Raw genomic sequence first — 21,265 nt, forward strand, 5'->3', positions numbered from 1 at the left:
TCGAGAAGAAAATGTCATGTGATGATAACTTGGCTGGGCTGTGGGGTGACAGCACCGGCCTAGAGGCTGATCCTGCACACCTGGATATCCAGGCAACGCTGTGCCCTCACCCCCTCTGAGCTGTGAGCCGGACCAGAGAAAGATCCCCACTCACCCCACCCTCACCCATCAAGAGGTCTGTCCTTTGTCAGGGAATATACAAGGGTCTGGACATTCCTGCCGGAAGCTCCAAACAAGTTCCTGTGATCCAACTATGGGAAACAGACTCAGAAAATAATGAAAGTCTTTTCCAAGAATAAAGGAGAAGAAACTTGTCTAGCCTCAAGACTAGAGAGCTAGAGTCAGAATGGCTCCTAAAAGGAAAGAGAAGCATCTGTTCAGATAAGACAGTGTGGAGCAAGAAGCATGATTTCACGCTGTGTTGGGGTGAATGAAAAATAATAAAGCGTTCAAGGAAATATCAGAGAGCCAACAAAGACATGGAGTTGTCCGAAAGCTTCTGCCAAACCTAAGAAAGTGGATTGAAAAGAAAAATCTTCAGCAGCCCTAGTCCCCAGAGAAGGCCCCAGCCTGACATTGCACAGCATCTCAGGGCGCATTTGTATTCCAGTCTGCACTGGGGAGTTTAGTGCCCCTGGAGCTGTGTCAAGCAGTATCAACGGACACCAAGTCCATCCAGCCCCAGATGATTCTCAGGAAAAAAAAAAAAAGCTTCAAATCCCTTAACTCACCAAATGAGACACTTGTTAGAGCATCTTCTATATAAGAAAGTGGACTTGCAATGAGAATGAGCAGGACATAATAATAAACAATAATACTCCGAATGGTAGTGAGATGCAAGGCACGTGGTTTGAAACACAGACCGTGGAAGCCATCTCTGGTGTTGTTCTACACGCACCTCCCAATCCCCAAAGGAAAAACATCATTCTTCATCCAAGTACCTTCCAACACCAGTTCACCTGGGTTTCTCCAATGTCAACACGCACCTGTGGGGTTGTGCTGAGCACTGACAACGTCTTCCTAAGAGTGGGTCTCACCACGACTGCTGGAGGTGTGGCAAACCAAAGGGGAGGTGCAGTGGCCAGAAATCCATCTCCTTCTCTGCTCCACCCTCTCCCTGCATCTGGAACTGCAGTTCATGAGGAAGAAACCAGAGGGCTGTTGGCTTCAAAGATGTAGGTGTGGGCAGGGTCCTCCTCAGGCAAGGGAAGAATAAAGAAGGAGCCCTTTGCTCTCTCTTTGAAGCGCGCGAGAGCTGGCTCGCCTCATTCCCTCACCCCACACTGACAGCAGCTTCATGAAAGTGCCCTGAGAGATTAGAAAGGAAGATCCTGGCTGGACAAGTGGCTCACACCACCACGCCCGACGTATTTCACAATTTCTAGAAGGGACTTGGACACCTTCGAAAAAGTCATAGAATACAAGCAGGCTTCTTTGGGGGAAATTCTGACATTGCGGCCGTCAGAATTTGCTACTTCAGCTCAAATTCTGGAATTTCTCTTTCCCCTTAGAAATAAGTCAAGTCTCCCTTAGAGAAGGAGGAAAACCAGTCTCATTGCATCCCAGTCATGAGACCCACCACTGAGGTCAGCTCAGCTGTCTCCCTGAACCATCTGCCCAAGCCTTTCTCAGCTCAGTCACCTTCTTCTCCCTTCTTCCTCTACAGTCTATATTAGCAAACTAGAGACCCTCGCTGGTCTTATCCCCCACCTCTAGGTTAGGTGCAAGATGGAGCTACCTGAGGTGGGGCAGGCGTCAGGCCACCCTGCAATGAAAGGGTCAAGGGCAGAGCAGATGGGGCATATGGGGCGTCTGTGCAGACTATCTGTAAGGCGTCTCTCTTCTTAGCCTCTCTGTAAGGCCAGGGGAACACTAGCCGCAGAGACCACCCGGGTGGCCCATTATTCTCCGTCTTTTGTCTTCCCTCGCCTGCCCTCTAGTGGGGAGAAAAAATAGCCAGCGAGGACAGCAACAGCCAATAAAACCCAGCAGCAGAAACAAGGCTCCGAACCGAGTAAGAGTCAAAGCAATGGCGGGTGGCGGCCACACTGATGAGAAATGAGGGGAAAGACTATTGTGTCCCCTCGTTTTCACATCTTTGCTAGTATTGTCCATTGTTATTATACCAGCTCAAACTATGACACAAATAGTGGGCATCACACTTCTTGTAACTCTACAAAGGAAACATGTATCATCATTGCAGCAAGGCCTATTTTAGAAAAGACATTTTTTTGTAAATAAATAAAAGTCCACACTTTCTAGACTGACTTTGTTTGCATGCTCAACCAATAGTTTAGACTGCATACCCCCAGTGGAGCAGACAGCTGCATCCCAATGCTCATTGTCTGCAATTATCAGTAAAATTTGTTGCCAGATTCCTCACTCCAGGCCATAAAAGGAGCTAGGCTTTCCCTTAAAACAGACTTCTCACTCTTCATTAAAACTTAGAAATTAACTGTATTCACTCCTACATTTAGATGCTAAGAAATATATTTTAGGTCTTAACACTTTCAAACATAGGTCTAAACATTTCAAAAAAACTACTAATCCTAAACATATTCCCAAGTATGTATAGTATTTTTTCTTTTCAGCTGTTGTAACAATTAATTTATTATTCAATGGATTAAGTGGGTGACTACCCTTGACTCACATTGATTAATTACTGAACCACATTGCTCCTAGCTTTCAATTCTAGCAAAAGGCTTAATTATGTTAGTGTTCATTGTAACAGCAGGTGGGATCAAGGCATAAGAAGTCCTTGAGCAAACAAACTGGTATTTGCCATCTATTCTTATATATGAATTATGCTTTGAAAACTCCAGGGCTATTTTTAATCCATATTTAATAATATGGCCTGATACCAACTGAAGCTTTTACATGGAGATGAAAAGCTTATTTCCTTGTGAAATTCTCACAAGGAATTATTGCAACAAAGGAACATCTTGTTCTAGAAAGCCTGCTTAATAATGCAGCCTGTTTTTATATACCCCAGTGGTTTAGGTTCTTGAATAACAGAGTAGTCCAATCCCTACAGTGACTCAAAAGGGAAAAAATGCAGGCACCAAATGGAAGAACTGGCTGCACGGAGCCTCCTTCCTTTCCTCTGATTGCTCCCTCCCCCTTGGAACTGCTTTCAACTGTTACTCCACACCTCCCATCAGGCCCTGTCTTTTCACCCACTCAGATTTCACTAGCTTAGAGGAGATATCAATCATGGCATAACCCAGTCACCAATTGCCATGTAACAAATTACCCACAATTTATCAGCCTAGAGTACCTGGTTTAGAGTATCTCATGATTTTGTGAGTGAAGGATTTGAGCGAGGTTTGCCTGGGTGATCCTTCTGTTCTGTGTGGCACTGACGAAGGTTACTCAGCAGTGTTCAGCTGGAAGATGGGCTGCTCTGAGGGGCCAAGACAGTTTCATACACATGCCCAGCATCTTGTGGATGGTCTGGTCTGAGGGGGCCAACACAGCTTCACACACGTGCCCAGTGTCTTGCGGATGGGCTGGTCTGAGGGGGCCAAGACAGCTTCACACACATGCCCAGCATCTTGCAGAGATGGCTGGAAGGCTGGGCTCAGCTAGGATTGTCAAATGGAGCACCCACAGGTAGCCCCACCAGCATGGTGACCTCAGGATGGTCAGTGAATAAGGCAGAAGCCACACAGTCTTGCATGACAAAAATCACCCAGCATCACATCCACTATATTCTACTGGTTACCAAGTAGTCACTAAGGTCAGGCCAGATTCAGAGGGAGGAGGATCAAACCTCACTTCTTAATAGGAGTAGTAAAGAAATGGCAGCCATCTTTAATCCACCACACTATATGATTCCAGGCTGTGCTAAAATGCTCAAAGCATATGTTTTTGGTTTTGGGGTTTTGTTTTGTTTTGTTTGACATGGAGTCTCACTCTGTCACCCAGGCTGGAGCGCAGTGGCGTGATCTCAGCTCATGGCAACCTCCGCCTCTTGAGTTCAAGTGATTCTCCTGCCTCAGCCTCCCAAGTAGCTGAGACTACAGGCGCATGCCACCACGCCCTGCTAACTTTGTATTTTTAGTAGAGACAGGGTTTCACCCTGTTAGCCAGGCTGGTCTTGAACTCTTGACCTCGTGATCTGCCCACCTCAGCCTCCCAAAGTGCTGGGATTATAGGCGTGAGCCACCACGCCCAGCCAAAGCATATGTTCTTAATCATATTAATAAATGCTTTGAGCATTTTAGTTATTTACTAACTTGAACTGGCTTAACCCATTTATGCCTGAGGTTGCAAATTTTTTGTGTGAAAAAGCAGACCTTGGCGATGACCTTGAGCAGTAGGATATAAGTAACTTCCACAAGCTTAGCGGTCCAATAATGGAATACTAGGCATAAATGGGTTAAGAAAACCTTAGTAGTGTCTAAAAGCAATGGAGTTGTTGTTTTGTACTCAGCCATGGGTGGAGCTACATATGTGCAGGACTTCCCGTAGCAAGAGCCTTAATACCTGGAGAGTGACAGAACATTCTTGCTTTATTGCTGTTATTTATGATTCAAAGCATCATAATATATTAGTAAAAAGGGCAGCTAACAAAAAAATGTCCCCCTCCATGTCTGATGTGTTAATGCCTCTGTGTTTCTTTAAGCACTAGATTCTCTGTTTGGAGAGTTACAAATGACACAGAGAAGCCGCTGAGTGCAACCCAAAACTTCATCCAGTTTGATCATTTATGGGAAAAGAGTTGAAGGTATCCAACCCGGAGTTAAAACAGAGAACAAAGCTGGGGGAGAGAGTTAAGTCTTTCCAAGGTTCTCTGAACTCACCTCCAAGGCTCTCACACCAAAGGCACCAAAAAAGTGTGTTGATTTTTCTTATTTAGGGAGAAAGGGTATCACTGGATCTCCAGACCAATAACACCTTTAGTTTGTGTGGCCTTCAAAGCAGATGATGGCTATGATGTGCCAACGTCTTGGACAGGCCATATGGCCTTCATCCTAAGGACCCCATCAGAATATCATTGTGTGTTCCAGCCAGGGAATAAAACAGTGTCCTCCTTGCTCTGATGCATCACCCCCATGTCCCTAGGTGGCTAGAGGAGGACCAGGGTCACCGCTTGGGGGACTGCTGGAGTGCCTATCAGCTTCTTCCTACTGGACTGCAGCATCCTACACACCGCCCCCTACCCCACCACCCCACCAAATCTAGGAAAATAAAAGCCTAAAGCCTTGAGAACAATGGGTCCAGGATTTCTTCTCTCTCAGCAGCCAGCCACCCTCTCCAGTGGAGAGTCTCCCTAGCTGGAAGCCAAAATCTAGGTTTATGGAAAAGGACCCAACTGCCTGGCTTCTCCAGGACAGTTTTGAACTCTCACACCTGGAAACCAAAAGGGAGCCCTGGAACTGACAGCTACTTCATCAGCACTGTGTTGCCCCTCCTTTGTAAAAATAAGTGCTGCTCCTTAAAGAAATAACTGCAGAAAGGGGACATGGAATGACCTAGGTCACATTTCCAGGTCCTCCTTGCTTGTGTACTATAATTGCAGTGATTTATTTTCCCCTCCCTCATTTTGACCTTCACTTACACTCCTCACTGTAGTCTCCTACCATAGAAAGAGAAGGAAGGAAATAATCTTTCATGTGCCATAGAGCTTTAATAGTTGTTAAGTTACTGTGCTCAAAGTCAAGGTCTGTAAACACAGTCTGGCTGCTGAGACATCACTTGCTTAGGTGAAAAGAAGTTATGGATAGTAATATAAAATTACATTCTACAAAATATATAATTAAAAACGGAACACCTGACAGAGTAGCTATTTCTACATGGCTGTCATTCATACATCCATCTGTTGTGCAGATAGATGGATAAATTGATTCATCTTCCAAATAGACGGGCATATGGCAGGGGGCCAGGCCTCATGGTCAGAGATCTAGAATCTAACTTTCCCCTAGACTGTTGTCACTGCCCAGCCTGCCAGCCTGCTCTTCCCACCCGGCCCAGCAATCTCCTGTGGTCCTCGTCTTCATGTTGCATGGTAGTTGTTTCTTTCTGGATCACTGTCTAGGCTGAAGTTCTCCAGAAAAGCAGGGGCTGTGTTTGTTCTAATCACTGTTACACCCCCAGCCCCAAGCACAATGTCTGCTACTTGGCAGGTAATCAATAAATATTTGTTTTAAATATACATTTGGGTGCAAAACAGCACTTGGTAGTGTGAAGGACAAAAAAAAAAGCAGCTTTTACTTCTCGCTACTTACTTTTATGTGAACAGCCATATGCTATTAAAAGAAGAGAAACAGTGAGTTGAGGGATAAAATCCACAAACCTAGTAAAAATCTGGAATATGTCAACAGAGTCTGTGTTTTCCACAAAAGCTTCAAAATTATTTTTTCAAACAACTTTTGATATTTGAGCATTTCAGTTCTCCCTCTGTATTAGTCCATTTTCACACTACTATAAAAACTACCAGAGACTGGATAATTTATAAAGAAAAGAGGTTTAATTGACTCACAGTTCCACATGGCTGGGGAGGCCTCAGGAAACTTACAATCATGGTGGAAGGTGAAGAGGAAGCAAGGCACATCTTACATGGCAGCAGGGTGGGGATAGGGGGAGTGCCACACTTTTAAACCATCAGATCTCATAAGAACTCAGTCACTATCATGAGAACAACATGGAGGAAACTGCTTCCATGATCCAATCACTTCCCACCACATCCCTCCCTCAATATGTGGAGATTACAATTCGAGATGAGATTTGGGCGGGGACAAAGAGCCAAACCCTATCACCCTCCCACTCCTTAAACATAAGCTATAGGTAGGCTTCACTGTCCTCCACAATTCTCTGGATCTCCTCATTCTCTATAAATTTTGGTCAATTCTTTCAACAGACTGGAGCACAAATAGAATATCTGGCCAAGAGACACAACCTCAGAGACAATATTTTTATATCACTGCATCACAGGTAATATTTTCACAATGGTTTTGATTTGTGGGAATCAAATAAATTTCAGTAGATATTATACAAAGATCAAAGTGATATATCTTACATCTGAAGATGGGGTGATATAGGCATGAAGTGATCCTGCTATCTGTACAGTTTAAACTTTGTTTTGAAAAGGGATTCTTACCATGTCACATGGAGTTTCATTCTAAAAGGGCATATGCTTGATAAAATGTACCTGTTAATTAAAAATAGAGGGAAAGGGGTAGGACTGGAAATACCTGATTCTTCAGGATTTAAGAAGTTAAAGAGTATAAAGTAAAGCAACATTTAAAGATGTCAATGAATGAAGTTGGAGATTCTAAGAGTGCCATCATCATCCACACTTTGCTTTCCCATGCATCAATTACAAGAAATTACTAAGACTAAAAGGATAAATTTTCAAGTGAAAACAGTCAGCACACTCCTATAAAAACATATGGGACACGTATGACAGACAAAAGTCTAACTTCTTTAACATCAAAATCAGAAAGAATAGATCAAAAGCCCATATGAAAAATGCAGAGAACATAAGCAGCCATCTCACAGAAAAACAAATACCAATATATAAAAGAATACTTATATACTTTTTAAATATATAAAAGTATACTCAACCTCACACATAATAAAAGAAATGCAAATTACATGACAATGGACATCATTTTCACCTCTCAGATTCAAAATATTTAGTAATACCTCAGCAGAGAAGTTTGGGGAAATAAGCATGGCACTGATATAGTGTCAGAGGAGCATTACATGGTATCACCTCTTTGAAGAGGAAATTTGGTAATCATTAGCAAAATCTTAAATATGCACACCCTTTCCCCTAGCAATGCCATTTCTAAGAATTTAGCTCCCATATATTATCATACATCTGTGGAGGGATTTTCACTACACGAAGCTACCTAAACAACTACCTATGAGAAAATGATTATAGAGTATACACATCACCAGAATACTACGATATTTTTCACAAGAATGTGACAGAGCTAGAGGCACTGATAAGGAGTGATTTCCAAGACATATTGTTAAAGGAAGAAAGCAAGATGTAAACCAATGTATTTCCAGTGTACTATTTTTTGTGGAAAAAAAATAGATGTGGCGTTTTAAAGATTTGTCCACAAATTCTTTGCCTTTTCTTTTAAATGGTGGAGCCTAATTCCACTTTTCTTGAGGACTGGACTTAGTGATCATATTTCTAATGAATAAAATTAGGCAGAAGTTACAGCATGTGACTTCTGAGACAAAGTCATAAAAGGCATTATGGCTTCTTCATTGGTCTCTCTTAGATCCCTGCTCTGGAAAAAGCCAGATGTCATGTTGTGGGGACACTAAAGAAGTCCTATGAAGAGTCCCAAGTGGTAAAAAACTAACTGCACCTCCTGCCAAACAACATGTGAGCCAGCCATCTTGGAAGTGGATTATCCAGCCCTAATAAGTCCTTCAGATGAGACCAGGGCCCTAGCCTCAATCAATCCTTCTGATGAAACCACAGCCCTAGCCCCAATTAATCCTTCAAATGAGATCACAGCTCTGACTGACATCCTCACTGCTACCATATGAGCCAGAACTACCCAACTGATAAGGTTTGGCTCTGTGTTCCCACCTAAATCTCACCTCGAATTATAATAATCACCATGTGTCAAGGGCAGGATCAAATAGAGATAATTGAATCATGGAGGCAGTTTCCCCCATGCTGTTCTTGTGATAGTGAGTGAGTTCTTATGAGATCTGATGGTTTTATAAGGGGCTTCCCCCTTCACTCAGCACTTCTCCTTCCCGCCACCATGTGAAAAAGGGCATGATTTCTTCCCCTTCTGCCATGATTGCAAGTTTCCTGAGGCCTCCCCAGCCATGTAGAACTGTCAGTCAATTAAACTTCTTTCCTTTATAAATAACCCAGTCTCAGGCAGTTCTTTATTGCAGTATGAGAATGGACTAATACAGTAAATTGGTACTGAAGAGAGTGGGATGCTGCTATAAGGATACCTGAAAATGTTAAAGTTACTTTGGAACCGGAAAACAGACAGAGGTTGGAACATTTTGGAGGGCTCAGAAGAAGACAGGAAAATGTGGGAAAATTTGGAACTTCCTAGAGATTTGGAGGGTTCAGAAGACAGGAAGCTATGGGAAAGTTTAGAACTTCCTACAGACTTGTTGAATGGATTTGACCAAAATGCTGGTAGTGATATGGACAATGAAGTCCAGACTGAGTTGGTCTCAAATGGGGGTGGGGAGTTTATTGGGAGTTGAAATAAAGGTGACTCTTGCTTTGCTTTAGCAAAGAGACTGGCAGCATTTTGCCCCTGTCCTAGAGATCTGTGGAACTTTGAATGTGAGAGACATAATTTAGGGTATCTGGTGGAAGAAATTTCTAAGTGGCAAAACATTCAAGAAGAAACAGAGCATAAAAGTTAGGAAAATTTGCAGCCTGATGATGTGATAGAAAAAGAAAAACCAATTTTCTGAGGAAAAATTCAAGCCTGCTGCAGAAATTTGCTTAAGTAACAAGGAGCTGAATGTTAATGACCAAGACAATGGGGAAAATATCTCCAGGGCATGTCAGCGACCTTTGTGGCGACCCCTCCCATCACAGGCCTGGAAGCCTTCTAGGGAAAAATGGTTTAATGGACCACAGGCCCCTCTGCTGTGTGCAGCCTAGGGACTTAGTGCCCTGCATTCCAGGGGCTCCAGCCATGGCTAAAAGGGGCCAAGGTACAACTCAGGCCATTGCTTCAGAGGGTGCAAGCCCCAGGCCTTGGCAGCTTCCAAGGGGTGTTGGGCCTGCTGGTGCACAGAAGTCAATAATTGAGGTTTAGGAACCTCTGCCTAGATTTCAGAGGATATACAGAAATGCCAAGATGTCCAAGAAGAAGTTTGCCGCAGGGGCAGAGCCCTCATGGAGAACCTCTGCTAGGGCAGTACAGAAGGGAAATGTAGGGTCAGAGCCCCCCACAGAGTCCCCACTGGGGCACTGGCTAGTAGGGCTATGAGAATAGGGCAACCATCCTCCAGCCCCCAGAATGGTGGATCCACCAATAGCTTGCACTGTGCACCTGGAAAAGCCACAGACACTCAATACCAGTCCGTGAAAGCAGCCAAGAGGGATGCTGTACCCTACAAAGCCACAGGGGTGGAGCTGCCCAAGGCCATGGGAGCCCACCTCTTGCATCAGTGTGACTTGGATTGAGACATGGAATCAAAGGAGATCATTTTGGAACTTGAAGGCTTAATGACTGCCCTATTGAATTTCAGACTTACATGGGACCTGCAGCCCCTCTGTTTTGGCCAACTTCTCCCATTTGGAATGGGTGTATTTATCCAATGCCTGTACCCCCATTGTATCTGGGAAGTAACTAACTTGCTTTTGACTTTACAGGATCATAGGTGGAGGAGACTTGCCTTGTCTCAAATGAGACTTTGGACTTGGACTTTTAGGTTAATGCTGGAATGAGTTAAGACTTTGGGGAGACTGTTGGAGGGGCATGATTGTGTTTTAAAATGTGAGGACATGAGGTTTGGGAGGGGACTGGGTGGAATGATATGGTTTGGCTATGTCTCCACCCAAATCTCACCTTGAATTGTAATAATCCCCATGTGTCAAGCGTGAGACCAGGTAGAGATAATTGAACCATGGGAGAAGTTTCCCCCATGCTGTTCTCGTGATAGTGAATGAATTCTCACCAGATCTGATGGCTTATAAGGAGCTTCCCCTTTCACTTGGCACTTTTCCTTCCTGTCGCCATGCGAAGAAGTACATGTTTGCTTCCCCTTCTGCCATGATTGTGAGTTTCCTGAGGCCTCCCAAGCCATGCAGAACTGTGAGTCAATTAAACCTCTTTCCTTTATAAATTATCCAGTCTTGAGCAGTTCTTTATAAGAGCGTGAGAATAGATTAAGCAACTCACAAATCCCATCTAAGCAACTCACAAATTCCCGACCCAGGAAAACTATGAATAATATAAAATATTTGTTGCTTTAAGGTTCTAGGTCTTGGGACAATTTGTTGCACAGCAATAGATAATACAGTTAGGATATGTTTGAATTTGCATAGACTGTCTCTGGAAAAATATTTGGTTATTATCTCTAGGGAGAAAAATTGGGAGGTTGGGCTTCATGGGTGAAAGAAGACTTAATTCTCATTATATTGTATCTTTTTATATTTCTAAATTTTACTATTCCAATGTATTATCTTTTCCAAAAAAATGGTAAGTAAATTTTGCAAAATAATCCCATGGACTACATAAATATGTTATACTAAAATTTGTATAAATATATTTAACCTACATTTTATGTTGACTTCATATAAATCAAAATTTTTATGGTTTTTTAGGCAAAAAACAACCATTTCTAACAATATATAGATGTTTAGTGTCTTAAATATTTCTTACTCACTGTGAAAGAAACTGCCAGTTCTTTCTTTTACAACTGTTCTTCTTTTTCCTTCTAAATTGAACTCCAATTTTGTATGAATGGCATTGTATCTAGCCCCAGATGATGAATAAAAGTAGGTATAAGCTAGGAATCAGTAAACTTTTTCTTTTTTTTTTTTAGATGGAGTCTCACTCTGTTACCCAGGCTGGAGTGCAGTGGTGCAATCTCGGCTCACTGCAAGCTCTGCCTCCTGGGTTCACGCCATTCTCCTGCCTCAGGCTCCTGAGTAGCTGGGACTACAGGCGCCCACCACCATGCCCGGCTAATTTTTTTGTGTATTTTTAGTAGAGACGGGGTTTCACTGTGTTGGCCAGGATGGTCTCCATCTCCTGACCTTGTGATCTGCCTGCTTCAGCCTCCCAAAGTGCTGGGATTACAGCCGTGAGCCACGGCGCCCGGCCAGTAAACTTTTTCTTAAAGGGCCCAGTAATAAATATTTTGGGCTTTGCCGTCCTCAGAATCTCTGTTGCAACTGCTCAACTGCTGTTTAAAGTGAAAGGAGTCATACAGGATACATCAAAGAACAAGCATGGCTGGGTTCCAAAAAAAGTTTGTTTATGGGCCCTGAAATTTGAATTTCATATATTTTTCATGAGTCATGAATTATTCTTCTTTTAATGTTTTCCAACCATTTAAAAACATAAGTCATTCTTAGGTTGTAGGTGTACAAAAACAGGTGGCAGGCTAGATCTGACCTTCATGCCACAGTTTGCTAAGCCCTGGTATATATACGCCAATCTCATACCCTTGTGCTTGTAAAAGGTCTGGAGGGGGTTGGGGCACAGAATCCAGTTCTAGCCATTAGACACAGGAAAAGTCTGCTGCAAGAGTTATCAGGAGCATTTCTCCTCCCTGATGAAGGAGAAATGGGAATAAGAAGAAAACTCCTGACCCTTCCCTCTAGCTTCCTACTTGAGATATTGCTGGTCAGGATTTGGTGCTTAAGGCTAAGACAGCCATCTTTTGATGATACAGGGCGACAGAACACAATGAACTAATCTGTGCCCTTGATGACATGGGTAAGACGCTTTATCCATCTATCTCTGGATTTCTTGTTGTATGAGAAAAATAAACTTCTGATTAAAGGCACTTGTTAATGGATAGTTTATTAATTGCAGCTGAACACACACTCTTAATGATGTTGTCTTCAACATTAAGTATCATACTATAGTACCAGTGGGGGCAAAAGTATTATTTATAACAAGCTCTTAACATATACCAAATTGTTAGCCCATTTGCCACCTAACTTGAGAGCAAAGTTTTGAAAGCTTGGCAGAGCAGATGGCCCCCCATGCAAGAGCATGAAAAAACAATAAGAGACTATCTTAAATTCAAGACTGGGAAATTTTCATAGCAGGATTAAATGAAATAGATTTTATACCTCAGCACCAACAGCTCCAAATTAAAATGCTGCTTTCAGAAGGAGGAAGTGGGGCTGTCAATACAAGCATGGATTTTAGCCGAAGACGGACTTGGATACCGTCTCCCTGTGGGGAGGAGAATGGGCTGACAGAAAGCATGGGGGTGGTCTTTTGGAAACTGTCTATATTGTGAAGAAAATGTCTCCCCCAACTATGCCCAGATGTAGGGCCCAGTTTATAAATCAACACTCAGGCAGAAAAAAAAACAACAACAAAATTAATGCTGGAAAATTTTAGATGTGAATACCTTTATAACTCTCACAAAACCTTTTTCTTTACTAATATGACAGGAGTTCAGAGAATGATAGACCAAAGATCACCTATCTTAGAAAATCTTGAAGAATCTATACCAGGCGTTATCAGAGGATCCCACACTCTGTGGACTGGAAAGGAAAATGGTTGTGTCTCCCCAAATATAATTAAATCAACAACTACTTAGTGATTACCACTGTCTCTGCAGTTCCTCCTGCTGCATGCTCCTGTAGCCTGCTGCTCATCCTCCATCCCCCTTCCCTTCATACCAGCACTAACTGGCTGGCTGTTATGTGTCAAACAGCATGCAAAGGGCTGAAAGAACAATGATGGGAAAAGCTACATGGTCTTTGCAGTGCAGGCTTCCAGCCCAGTGGAGACGCTACAGACATAATGTATTACATTGCCCAACGTCTGTCTTCTGTGCTAGATGGTAAACTCTGGGAGGGCAAGAAGCTTGTCAGTCTTGCTTACCAATGTGTCCCCAGAAGCTAGCACAGAGTCCAACACACAGTAGGTAATATATCCATACGTATTGAATTAATATATGGACCCATAGCATGAGGATCCCCCTGAGCCTCAAGCATGGATCGGAGTGTTGGCTCTTACATACTCCTTCCACTTCTAGGTTTCATCTAGGTGTCTGAAAGGACACAATACATTCACATGCCTAAAGGACCCAGTGTAATATTTCTGAAGGTTTTCTGTGGGTCTTTAGATATTCAAGGAAATGGGATATCTGAGTCGGCCCGACAAAGGCTGGCTGTGTGAAACCAAGGACACAAAGGAAACCCCATGTGAGGGGAAGAACTCGTGCTGAAGGTAAAGAAACACAATTGCTCTCATGAAGCACATGGCCCGTCAGCCCAGACAGGGATGGGAGCTGTGATGTGTGCACATGGCAGGAAAGAGCTGCAAATTCCCAAAGCCACCAGCATCCTGTAATCCTGCTGCCAAGACATCTTCATGGAAAAAGGTGGCTCTGTTTCTGTCACAAGGGACACTGGGCTGGGACAGTGGAGAACTGGGCTTGTGTCTTACCAGTTAGCCCTCCACCCGACCCACTATTTATCTGCACCAAAAAGCACAGTGGAGGGCCTGCCAGGAGCCCACTGCAGTGGTAGGTGGTGAGAACAGAGAGGCAATGACGATAGGGCTCTGAGTGTGGCAGGGGTATCCCCACCCCCAGCATGCATGTGCACACCCACACCTGTTTGTATGTAAGAGGTTACCCAAAGTATCATGCTCCACCTATTTCCACCCCAAGTAACCTGGTACTGATTTCATATATGTAATTTGTAGGCAGGCTTTCTAAGACAATAAAAAAAATTACAAAAAATTATTGTTTTTAGGGGAGAATTAAAGTCTCAGAAATGCATCTTTGCTCACTTTCCTTCAGAACACACAGTTGTGAAAATAACATCTCCCTTTCAAGCTCCCTGGAGACCAAGCCCCATAGAACAAGTCCCAACATGCTCTCTCCCAGTGACATGTCCACAGAGAGCCACAGCTTACCGGTCTACCAGGAGTCCATCAGATGCTGGTCCTGGCTCATCCTCGCCCAGCCGTGTGGTGTGGCAATGCTTGGAAGGCTCTTTTTTTTTTGGAGGGGCGGGGGCTCATTTCTGGGTGACAGTGCTTATTCAAAGGCCATGTCCTTCTTGAGTTTTACTGTGTTTCATCAGGTCAGTTTCACCTCTTTGGAGAACCCAAATGTGAATACAAATGCAAGTTTTTCTAGCTCAGCAATAACTGCATGTTTACAGGTAAACAGGTGGTGTCCAAATCCTGGGTGGCCCAGGATTAATCACTGGTCAACACTGAAGTTTTTTAAGTCATGTCAAATTTGCCAGGAAAGCCATAGCTCAGGCTGTCCCACCCAAAGACCCTGACTCAAAGCTTACACTCCGGATTAGGGGAATGAAAGCTGTAAGCAAGACATTTTTGGTGACTAAATCTCCACTACCGCTGAACTCCTTACTTAAATGAAGTTCTTACTTAACTCTTTGCTGCTAGTGTTTTGCCTGTTGTTATTATGTTGTTGTGTGATTATGTGATTATGTTGTTACCCTTTGTTATTATGAGGAAAGAAAAAGAACCTTTCTTACTAAATATATTGCAGTTACCCTATAATTTGATGACAAATAATTAACACTTCTTGGAGAAAACAAAACTAAAAATTAGCATAATCAGCAATTAATTTACCACAAAATAATTTAAGGCCTTTCTTGGCTGGTTCTATATGTTCCTGGCTTTTGTACAAGAATGCATCCTTGCATGCTTGTAAAATAAAACAAACTGACAAATTAATAACATGACAATTCTCATAAAGATGGAGAATATATTAGATGGCTAATTAGAAGCAAATGTGGGACAATTATTATTACATGTTACTACATAGTTAGCCATGACTTTCTGGTATATTTGTAACCAATATATTTATTTTTAACAAAATAGGAAGAGAGGCCAGGCATGGTGGCTTGTGCCTATAATCCCAGCACTTTGAGAGGCCAAAGTGGGAGGGTCACTTGAGCCCAGAAGTTCGAGACCCTCTGGAGCAAAAAAGTGAGACCTCCATCTCTCTAATTTTTTTTTTTTTAAAAACTAGCTGGGTGTAGTGGTGCGTGCCTATGGTCCCAGCTACTCAGCAGGCTGAGACAGGAGGACTGCTTGAGCCTAGGAGTTGGAGACCAGCCTGGGCAACATAGTGAGACCCTGTCTCAGAAAAAAACATTGGAAGAAATGTGAAAGCTAGGAGTTCCCAAATAGAATATGGGCTAACTAATTTTAAAATGTGTTTGCTCAGCTGTCATATGAAGGCTAGGAAAATGTCTGAGAGAATACTGCAGTACTTTCCTTTAAACCCAGCTGTGAATTCCACACTCCAGCTATGCCATAGAAAACCCACCATGAGGATGCAGCTAGGCATGTTCGCAAAAGCCAGCTCAGGTGTCCACTGTAGAATAGAACCCAGACAAAACCGAGCCCAAAGAAGGAGCTTAGAAAAGGCTAATTCTGGCAAAGAAATCCTATTCTGAACTAATTTACAGATTTTACATTAAGTATTTCAAACTCAGAAAATATGAGTCTAAAGGGTGTTTTTTTGTTTGTTTTGTTTTGTTTTTTGCTTTGATGTCTGTCTTTTTTGTTTTGTTTCATTTTGTTTTCAAAGAGCATAATTGGTAGGATAAGAAGAAACTGAGACACAGTATCAATACTGTGAGGCTCATAATAAGTGACCCCTCAGAGGTTAACCAATCTCAGCCGGGTGTGGTGGCTCAAGCCCGTAATCCCAGCACTTTGGAAGGCCAAGGTGGGTGGATCACCTGAGGTCAGGAGTTCAAGACCAGGCTGGCCAACATGGCGAAACCCCTTCTCTACCAAAAACACAAAAAAATTAGCCAGGCGTGGTGGCGCATGCCTGTAGTCTCAGCGACTCAGGAAGCTGAGACACAAGAATCACTTGAACCCAGTCTGCAGAGGTTGCAGTGAGCCGAGATGGCACCACTGCACTCCTGTCGAGGTGACAGAGCAAGAACCTGTCTCAATTAAAAAAAATAAAAAAGTTAACCAATCTCATCATTCGGAGATCTATTTGTTTCCTTAAGAAAAAAAAAAGTTAACAACTGAGCACCAAGTAAGTCATCAGAATAAAGCACTGTGGATACGCTGCTCGTGCTCTGCCACTGTGGTGCTAGGCCACATGCTTCTGCCTACACAAACTCCTCCCAAGCAGTATTTGAGAAAGCAAGTTGTTTTTACTTTTCATAATATTCCTATCCCTAGAGATTGGAGGTAATTAGGTACCTAGAGGGATTTTCCCTAAAAATAAATAAAATAAATAATGGCAGGGATAACTGTTTCCGTGCAAAATCAATGCAAGTGTATGGGAGCAGCACAGGTGTAACAATAGGAACTCACATGTGTACTATGCTTATTTCCAGCCAGACACTTTTCTAAGTGCTTTCCGTAATCTAATTCTCGATTCCTCACGGTAACCTCAAAGGCTAGGTACTATTACTGTCCCCATTTTATCAGTGAGACCACAATGATACCAAAAGATTAAGTAACTTGCCCAAGGTCATACGGCAAGAAATTAGCAAAGCCAAGATTTGATCCCAGACCCACTGGCTCTAAAATCCTTGTTCTTGATCACCACACTATCCAGCAGCCAGCCACTCATTCAAGCCTTCACCGCATCCCACACCTGTGTCCTGCACTGGAGATAGAATGATGAATTTCACACAGCTAAGGAAAGAGACATAGCAGGCTGAGGGCAATGCCTTAACAGGGACATCCGACTGGGACTGGAAGATATGACGTGCATGCTGACTCTTGGACTTGTGGCAGATAACTAGGCAGGAGGGCAGACAGGCGCGAGGAGGAGAAACTCCATTCAGACAGAGGGTACATAATGTACAAAGTTTCAAGGCAGGAAAGAACATGGCTCCCTCAAGGAACAGTAAGTAGTTTAATCCAGGTGGCATAGCGAGACCACAGGTAACAAAGGATGGGGACACCCAGCAATGCCAAGCCAGAGAGAAAGGAGGCAGAAATAACATCACAAAGGGCCTGTGGGCTGCCTAAGGAGTGGGGATTTACCTGAAATTCTGCAGTAAACAACTAAAGAATTTTATACAAAGAAATAAAATGATCAGATCTTGTCCACAGCTCACTGGCTATTACAAAGAGACTAGATTGGAGAGGACAGAGAACTGAAACAGGGAGACTAGCCAGAAACTGTTACTGTGCATCAAAACTGTGCTAAGAGGCCGTGTGCCAGAATCATGTATCCCTACAACCAGAGCAACGGGAAATTCCTTCCAAGGTGATGGAGAGGAGCAGATGTGGGGCCACACAGCAGCACTGCACTCCAGCTCTTCCCAGCAGCCTCCCAGGGGCTGGCGTCCTGAGGTTATGTCCCAGGGTCTTGAAAAAAGCCGGAAACAGCACCTTCTCACTAGGGAAGAAACACACACCCCTTCTTTCCCAAGTCCCTCGCCACCCAAACAATTCTTAAGATTCTGATGCTAATCACGCCGGGAGCATTTCCTTTTACTTATTAAAATGTGCTTGCATTTCAGCCAGAGAGGTTTAGATGGTAACTGGTGTCTATAAGCCTGAAAGTATTTCTGAAGGATTATGATTCAACATGAAATGCACATTCTTGACCTTATTATCTCCAGCTTTCCTGGGTCTGGCCAAAGGTCCTCAGAAAAGGCTTTTTAAACAAAGATCCTGGTGTGAACTGCTGCTGAGCTTTGTTCTTTCATTTTTCACGCCTTGTAAATAATTCCTGTTTAAATTCAAAACTTCCTCAGTTGTGTCTCTACAGATTCCTTCACAGAATCCTTGCTCTCTTCCCATGTGTACTGAGGTTAAAAACATGACATACAAGCAGATGATGTTCAAGACACCGGCATCTTGTATTCTTCCAAATTAAATGTTAAAACGTTCAGTAAACATTATGTCAATAAGGCTTCACTTTCCGCCCCAAACGTACATTTGTTGATTCTACCAAAATGGAATACCTTTTTGGAGTTGAAAACATTGACCAGCTCTGGGTCTCTGAGATTGAGTCTGGAAGGCACCTCCCACATTGAACCTGCCTGTTTGCGTTTTTTGGCTTCAAGTATTAAAGCTTCCTTTGGCAGAAATCCCTTTGAACACCAATAGGATGTGTTGCTTTTTTTTTTTTTTTTTAACTTTTTAGTTAATTCGTTAATAACCTCCTGACTAAGAGGGCTAGTTAGGATTTTCAGGACAAAGGACAGTGGGATGCTGAACCCACAACCCCACATCCTCATTGCCCCCCATCGCACTCCCCGTCGCCCCACCCCCAAAGTCTTTGCTTCCAAACCATTGAGTCCTCCCGCAAATGCCCTGGAAACTCTTCTCCAGGAAATCCCGGCTGTCCCGCCTACCTCCCGCGCATGGAAGCCCCTGATGACAATCAGGACACCACCAAGGGTTCCTCTCTGCGCGTCCCTCTGGGATCTGAGATGACCAAGACCTCGAATGGAAGGGGGTCGTCCTAAGAATTGAGGGAAGCGAGCTTTACCTTGACGAAGAGGGTGATGTCGTGCTCCTGCCCCAGGACCCGCTGCTCGGACGCCTCTCCGTCCTCCCGGCGGCCGTTCACGCGCGCGGCCTCGTCGCCACCCTCGGCGGGGCCCTCCTCGGCCAGGTGGTTGCTGAGCTGGGCCTCAGGCTCCGCGGCGCCCCTGGAGGCCTCCCCATGTGGGCTGCTGTCGGGGGACTCCTCCTTGCCCCCCGCTGCGGCCTCCTCCCTTGGCCCCTCCGGGCTCCGCTCTCGTCTCTCTTCGTCCTCCCCCGACTCCTGCTGTGGCCTATCCCCTACCCCGTCTTCGCCAGGGTCTGCCCTTGCGTCCCCGGGGGCCGCTTTCTCGGACCCCTTTCCCCCCGGGACTTGCGCCTCCTCCGGTGCGTCCCAGGCGAGCTCACCTGGGCTGCGCCCCGCGCTGTCCCCGACCGCGACCTCAATTGCCTCGGCCTGGGGCGAGAGGCTGCGGTCCCCTGCTTCCTGCGGCTCACCCGAGACCCGGCGCGCCCTTCCTGCCGGACCCTCGGCGTCCATGCTGTCCCCCGCCGGGCCTTCGGCTTCTACGCTGTTCCCCGCCGGGACCCCCGCTTCTACGCTGTCCCCCGCCGGGCCCTCCGCGTCTACGCTGTCGCCCGCCGGGCCCTCGGCTTCCATGTTGTCCCCCACCCGGCCCTCCGCGTCTACGCCGTCCCCCACCCGGCCCTCCGCGTCTACGCTGTCGCCCGCCGGGCCCTCGGCTTCTATGTTGTCCCCCAGCGGGCCCCCCTCGTCTACGCTGTCCCCCGCCGCCCCGGGCGCGCTGCCTTCCGGGGCCTCAGGCCTCTGCTCCGCCTCCTCCTGCCTCTCGGGGGCCGCAGAGTCCTCGGGCTCCCTCTGAGCCTCCCCGCGGGTCTCGCCCTGCGCGCCGCGCCCCGGGCTCGCCCCCTCCACCTGCTGCGCGCCGCCTGTCTCCTCCCCTCCCTGGGGCACCTCGGCACCCTCTGGGGCTCCCTCGGCCTCAGTCTCGCCATGCGCCCCCCTCGTGCCCCGCGACTCGGCCTCCGGGCCCCTGTCCGGCCCGCCGCCTCCCGCCTCCTTCACCGCGGCGGCGCCCCTTGGCGCCTCCTCTGCGCCCTCGCTCTCCTCCGGCCCTTCTGCCTCCCCGCCCGCGGCTCCTGGCTCTCCGGCTCTCTCAGCCAGAGGCGCGGGGACCTCCGGCGGCCCCTGGAGACCTGGGGCAACCCCCTCCGGCTCCGCGGCCTCGGCCATGGCCGCAGATTCCTGTCCTTGATCTGGACTCCTTCCTTGACGCTGCTTAGGGGTCGGTGGCGCTGGGCAAGGGGCGTGCTGCGGGGCCCTTTGTGCTCCTTGAAGGACGCCGGCTCCGGGATCCTGAGATAAAGGTTTAGCCGGGGTACTGGGGCCTTGCGCAGGACCCGCAGGGCAAACCCCGCTTGGCCCCAAGCCTCTGCGCCCCTTCTGCCCAGCTGAAGCTCTCTGGACTCTTCCTCCACCGCTGGAGCTTCTCCCCGATTGTGCGTCTGCTTCCCACCCGGACCCCAATCTCGCCCGCGGGCCGCGGAGGTGCAGTGCACGGCTGGAGAGGGCTGCTTCACTCCTGCACCTTTGGAAGTGCCCGGCCCGCTGTCCGCTGTCCTGGGGTTGACCAGAAGTCCTTGGTGCCAACTCCATCCCCTGGGGCTTGGGCGGGGTTTGTCTCTCCCCCCCCGCCCCCTCGTTTGGGTGGCCTAGGAGCTTGGCCAATGACAGCCTTTCTCGTGACCCTTGTGGATGTTGATGAAAAGATTCTGGTTCTCCTGGCCGCTTGGGTGTTGTTCTCTAGAATGGCTTCAAGTTCCAGAGTCATTTAAATCACCCCCTCCAAACACACCCAAACACCTAATCCCCACTTACCCCAGGAGTGAAGCATCAAGCTCCCCCGGTACCCAACTGAAGATGTCCACATTGTGCCTGGTGTCCAAGAGCAAGGGTGTAAATCCTGGAGAGAAGACGCAGGGGAGGCTACGCTGGCCACCTTGCCATGTCTGCAGGGCCCCCGGGAGAGGTTCCAGAGGCCCCTCATATAGACGCACAAGGAGCCAGTCGAGTTCTCTGACCAGAGATGGGCGCTGTTGTCCATGAGAGGCCGCTTCTCCGGGCC

At 46.0% G+C, this 21,265-nt stretch overlaps 1 protein-coding gene across 3 annotated transcripts in view; it reads right to left on the reverse strand.

Annotated features, from left to right (window-relative positions):
* The window catches only part of CLIC6 (chloride intracellular channel 6), a 48,116-nt gene extending 27,743 nt beyond the window's left edge, over positions 1-20,373 (reverse strand). The window contains exon 1 of one of the 3 annotated variants that reach the window (XM_032175480.2): positions 19,123-20,373. In XM_032175480.2, the coding sequence (XP_032031371.1) occupies positions 19,123-20,373 (1,251 nt within the window). Of the gene's footprint in view, positions 1-18,985; positions 19,049-19,112 lie in introns of those variants that run through there. The other 2 variants (XM_032175479.2, XM_058427525.1) reach the window with 2 other exon arrangements.
* Between the last annotated feature and the right edge of the window lie 892 nt (positions 20,374-21,265).

This window comes from Hylobates moloch, unplaced genomic scaffold (assembly GCF_009828535.3).
Source record: "Hylobates moloch isolate HMO894 unplaced genomic scaffold, HMol_V3 SCAFFOLD_14, whole genome shotgun sequence".
Taxonomy (NCBI): domain Eukaryota; kingdom Metazoa; phylum Chordata; class Mammalia; order Primates; family Hylobatidae; genus Hylobates; species Hylobates moloch.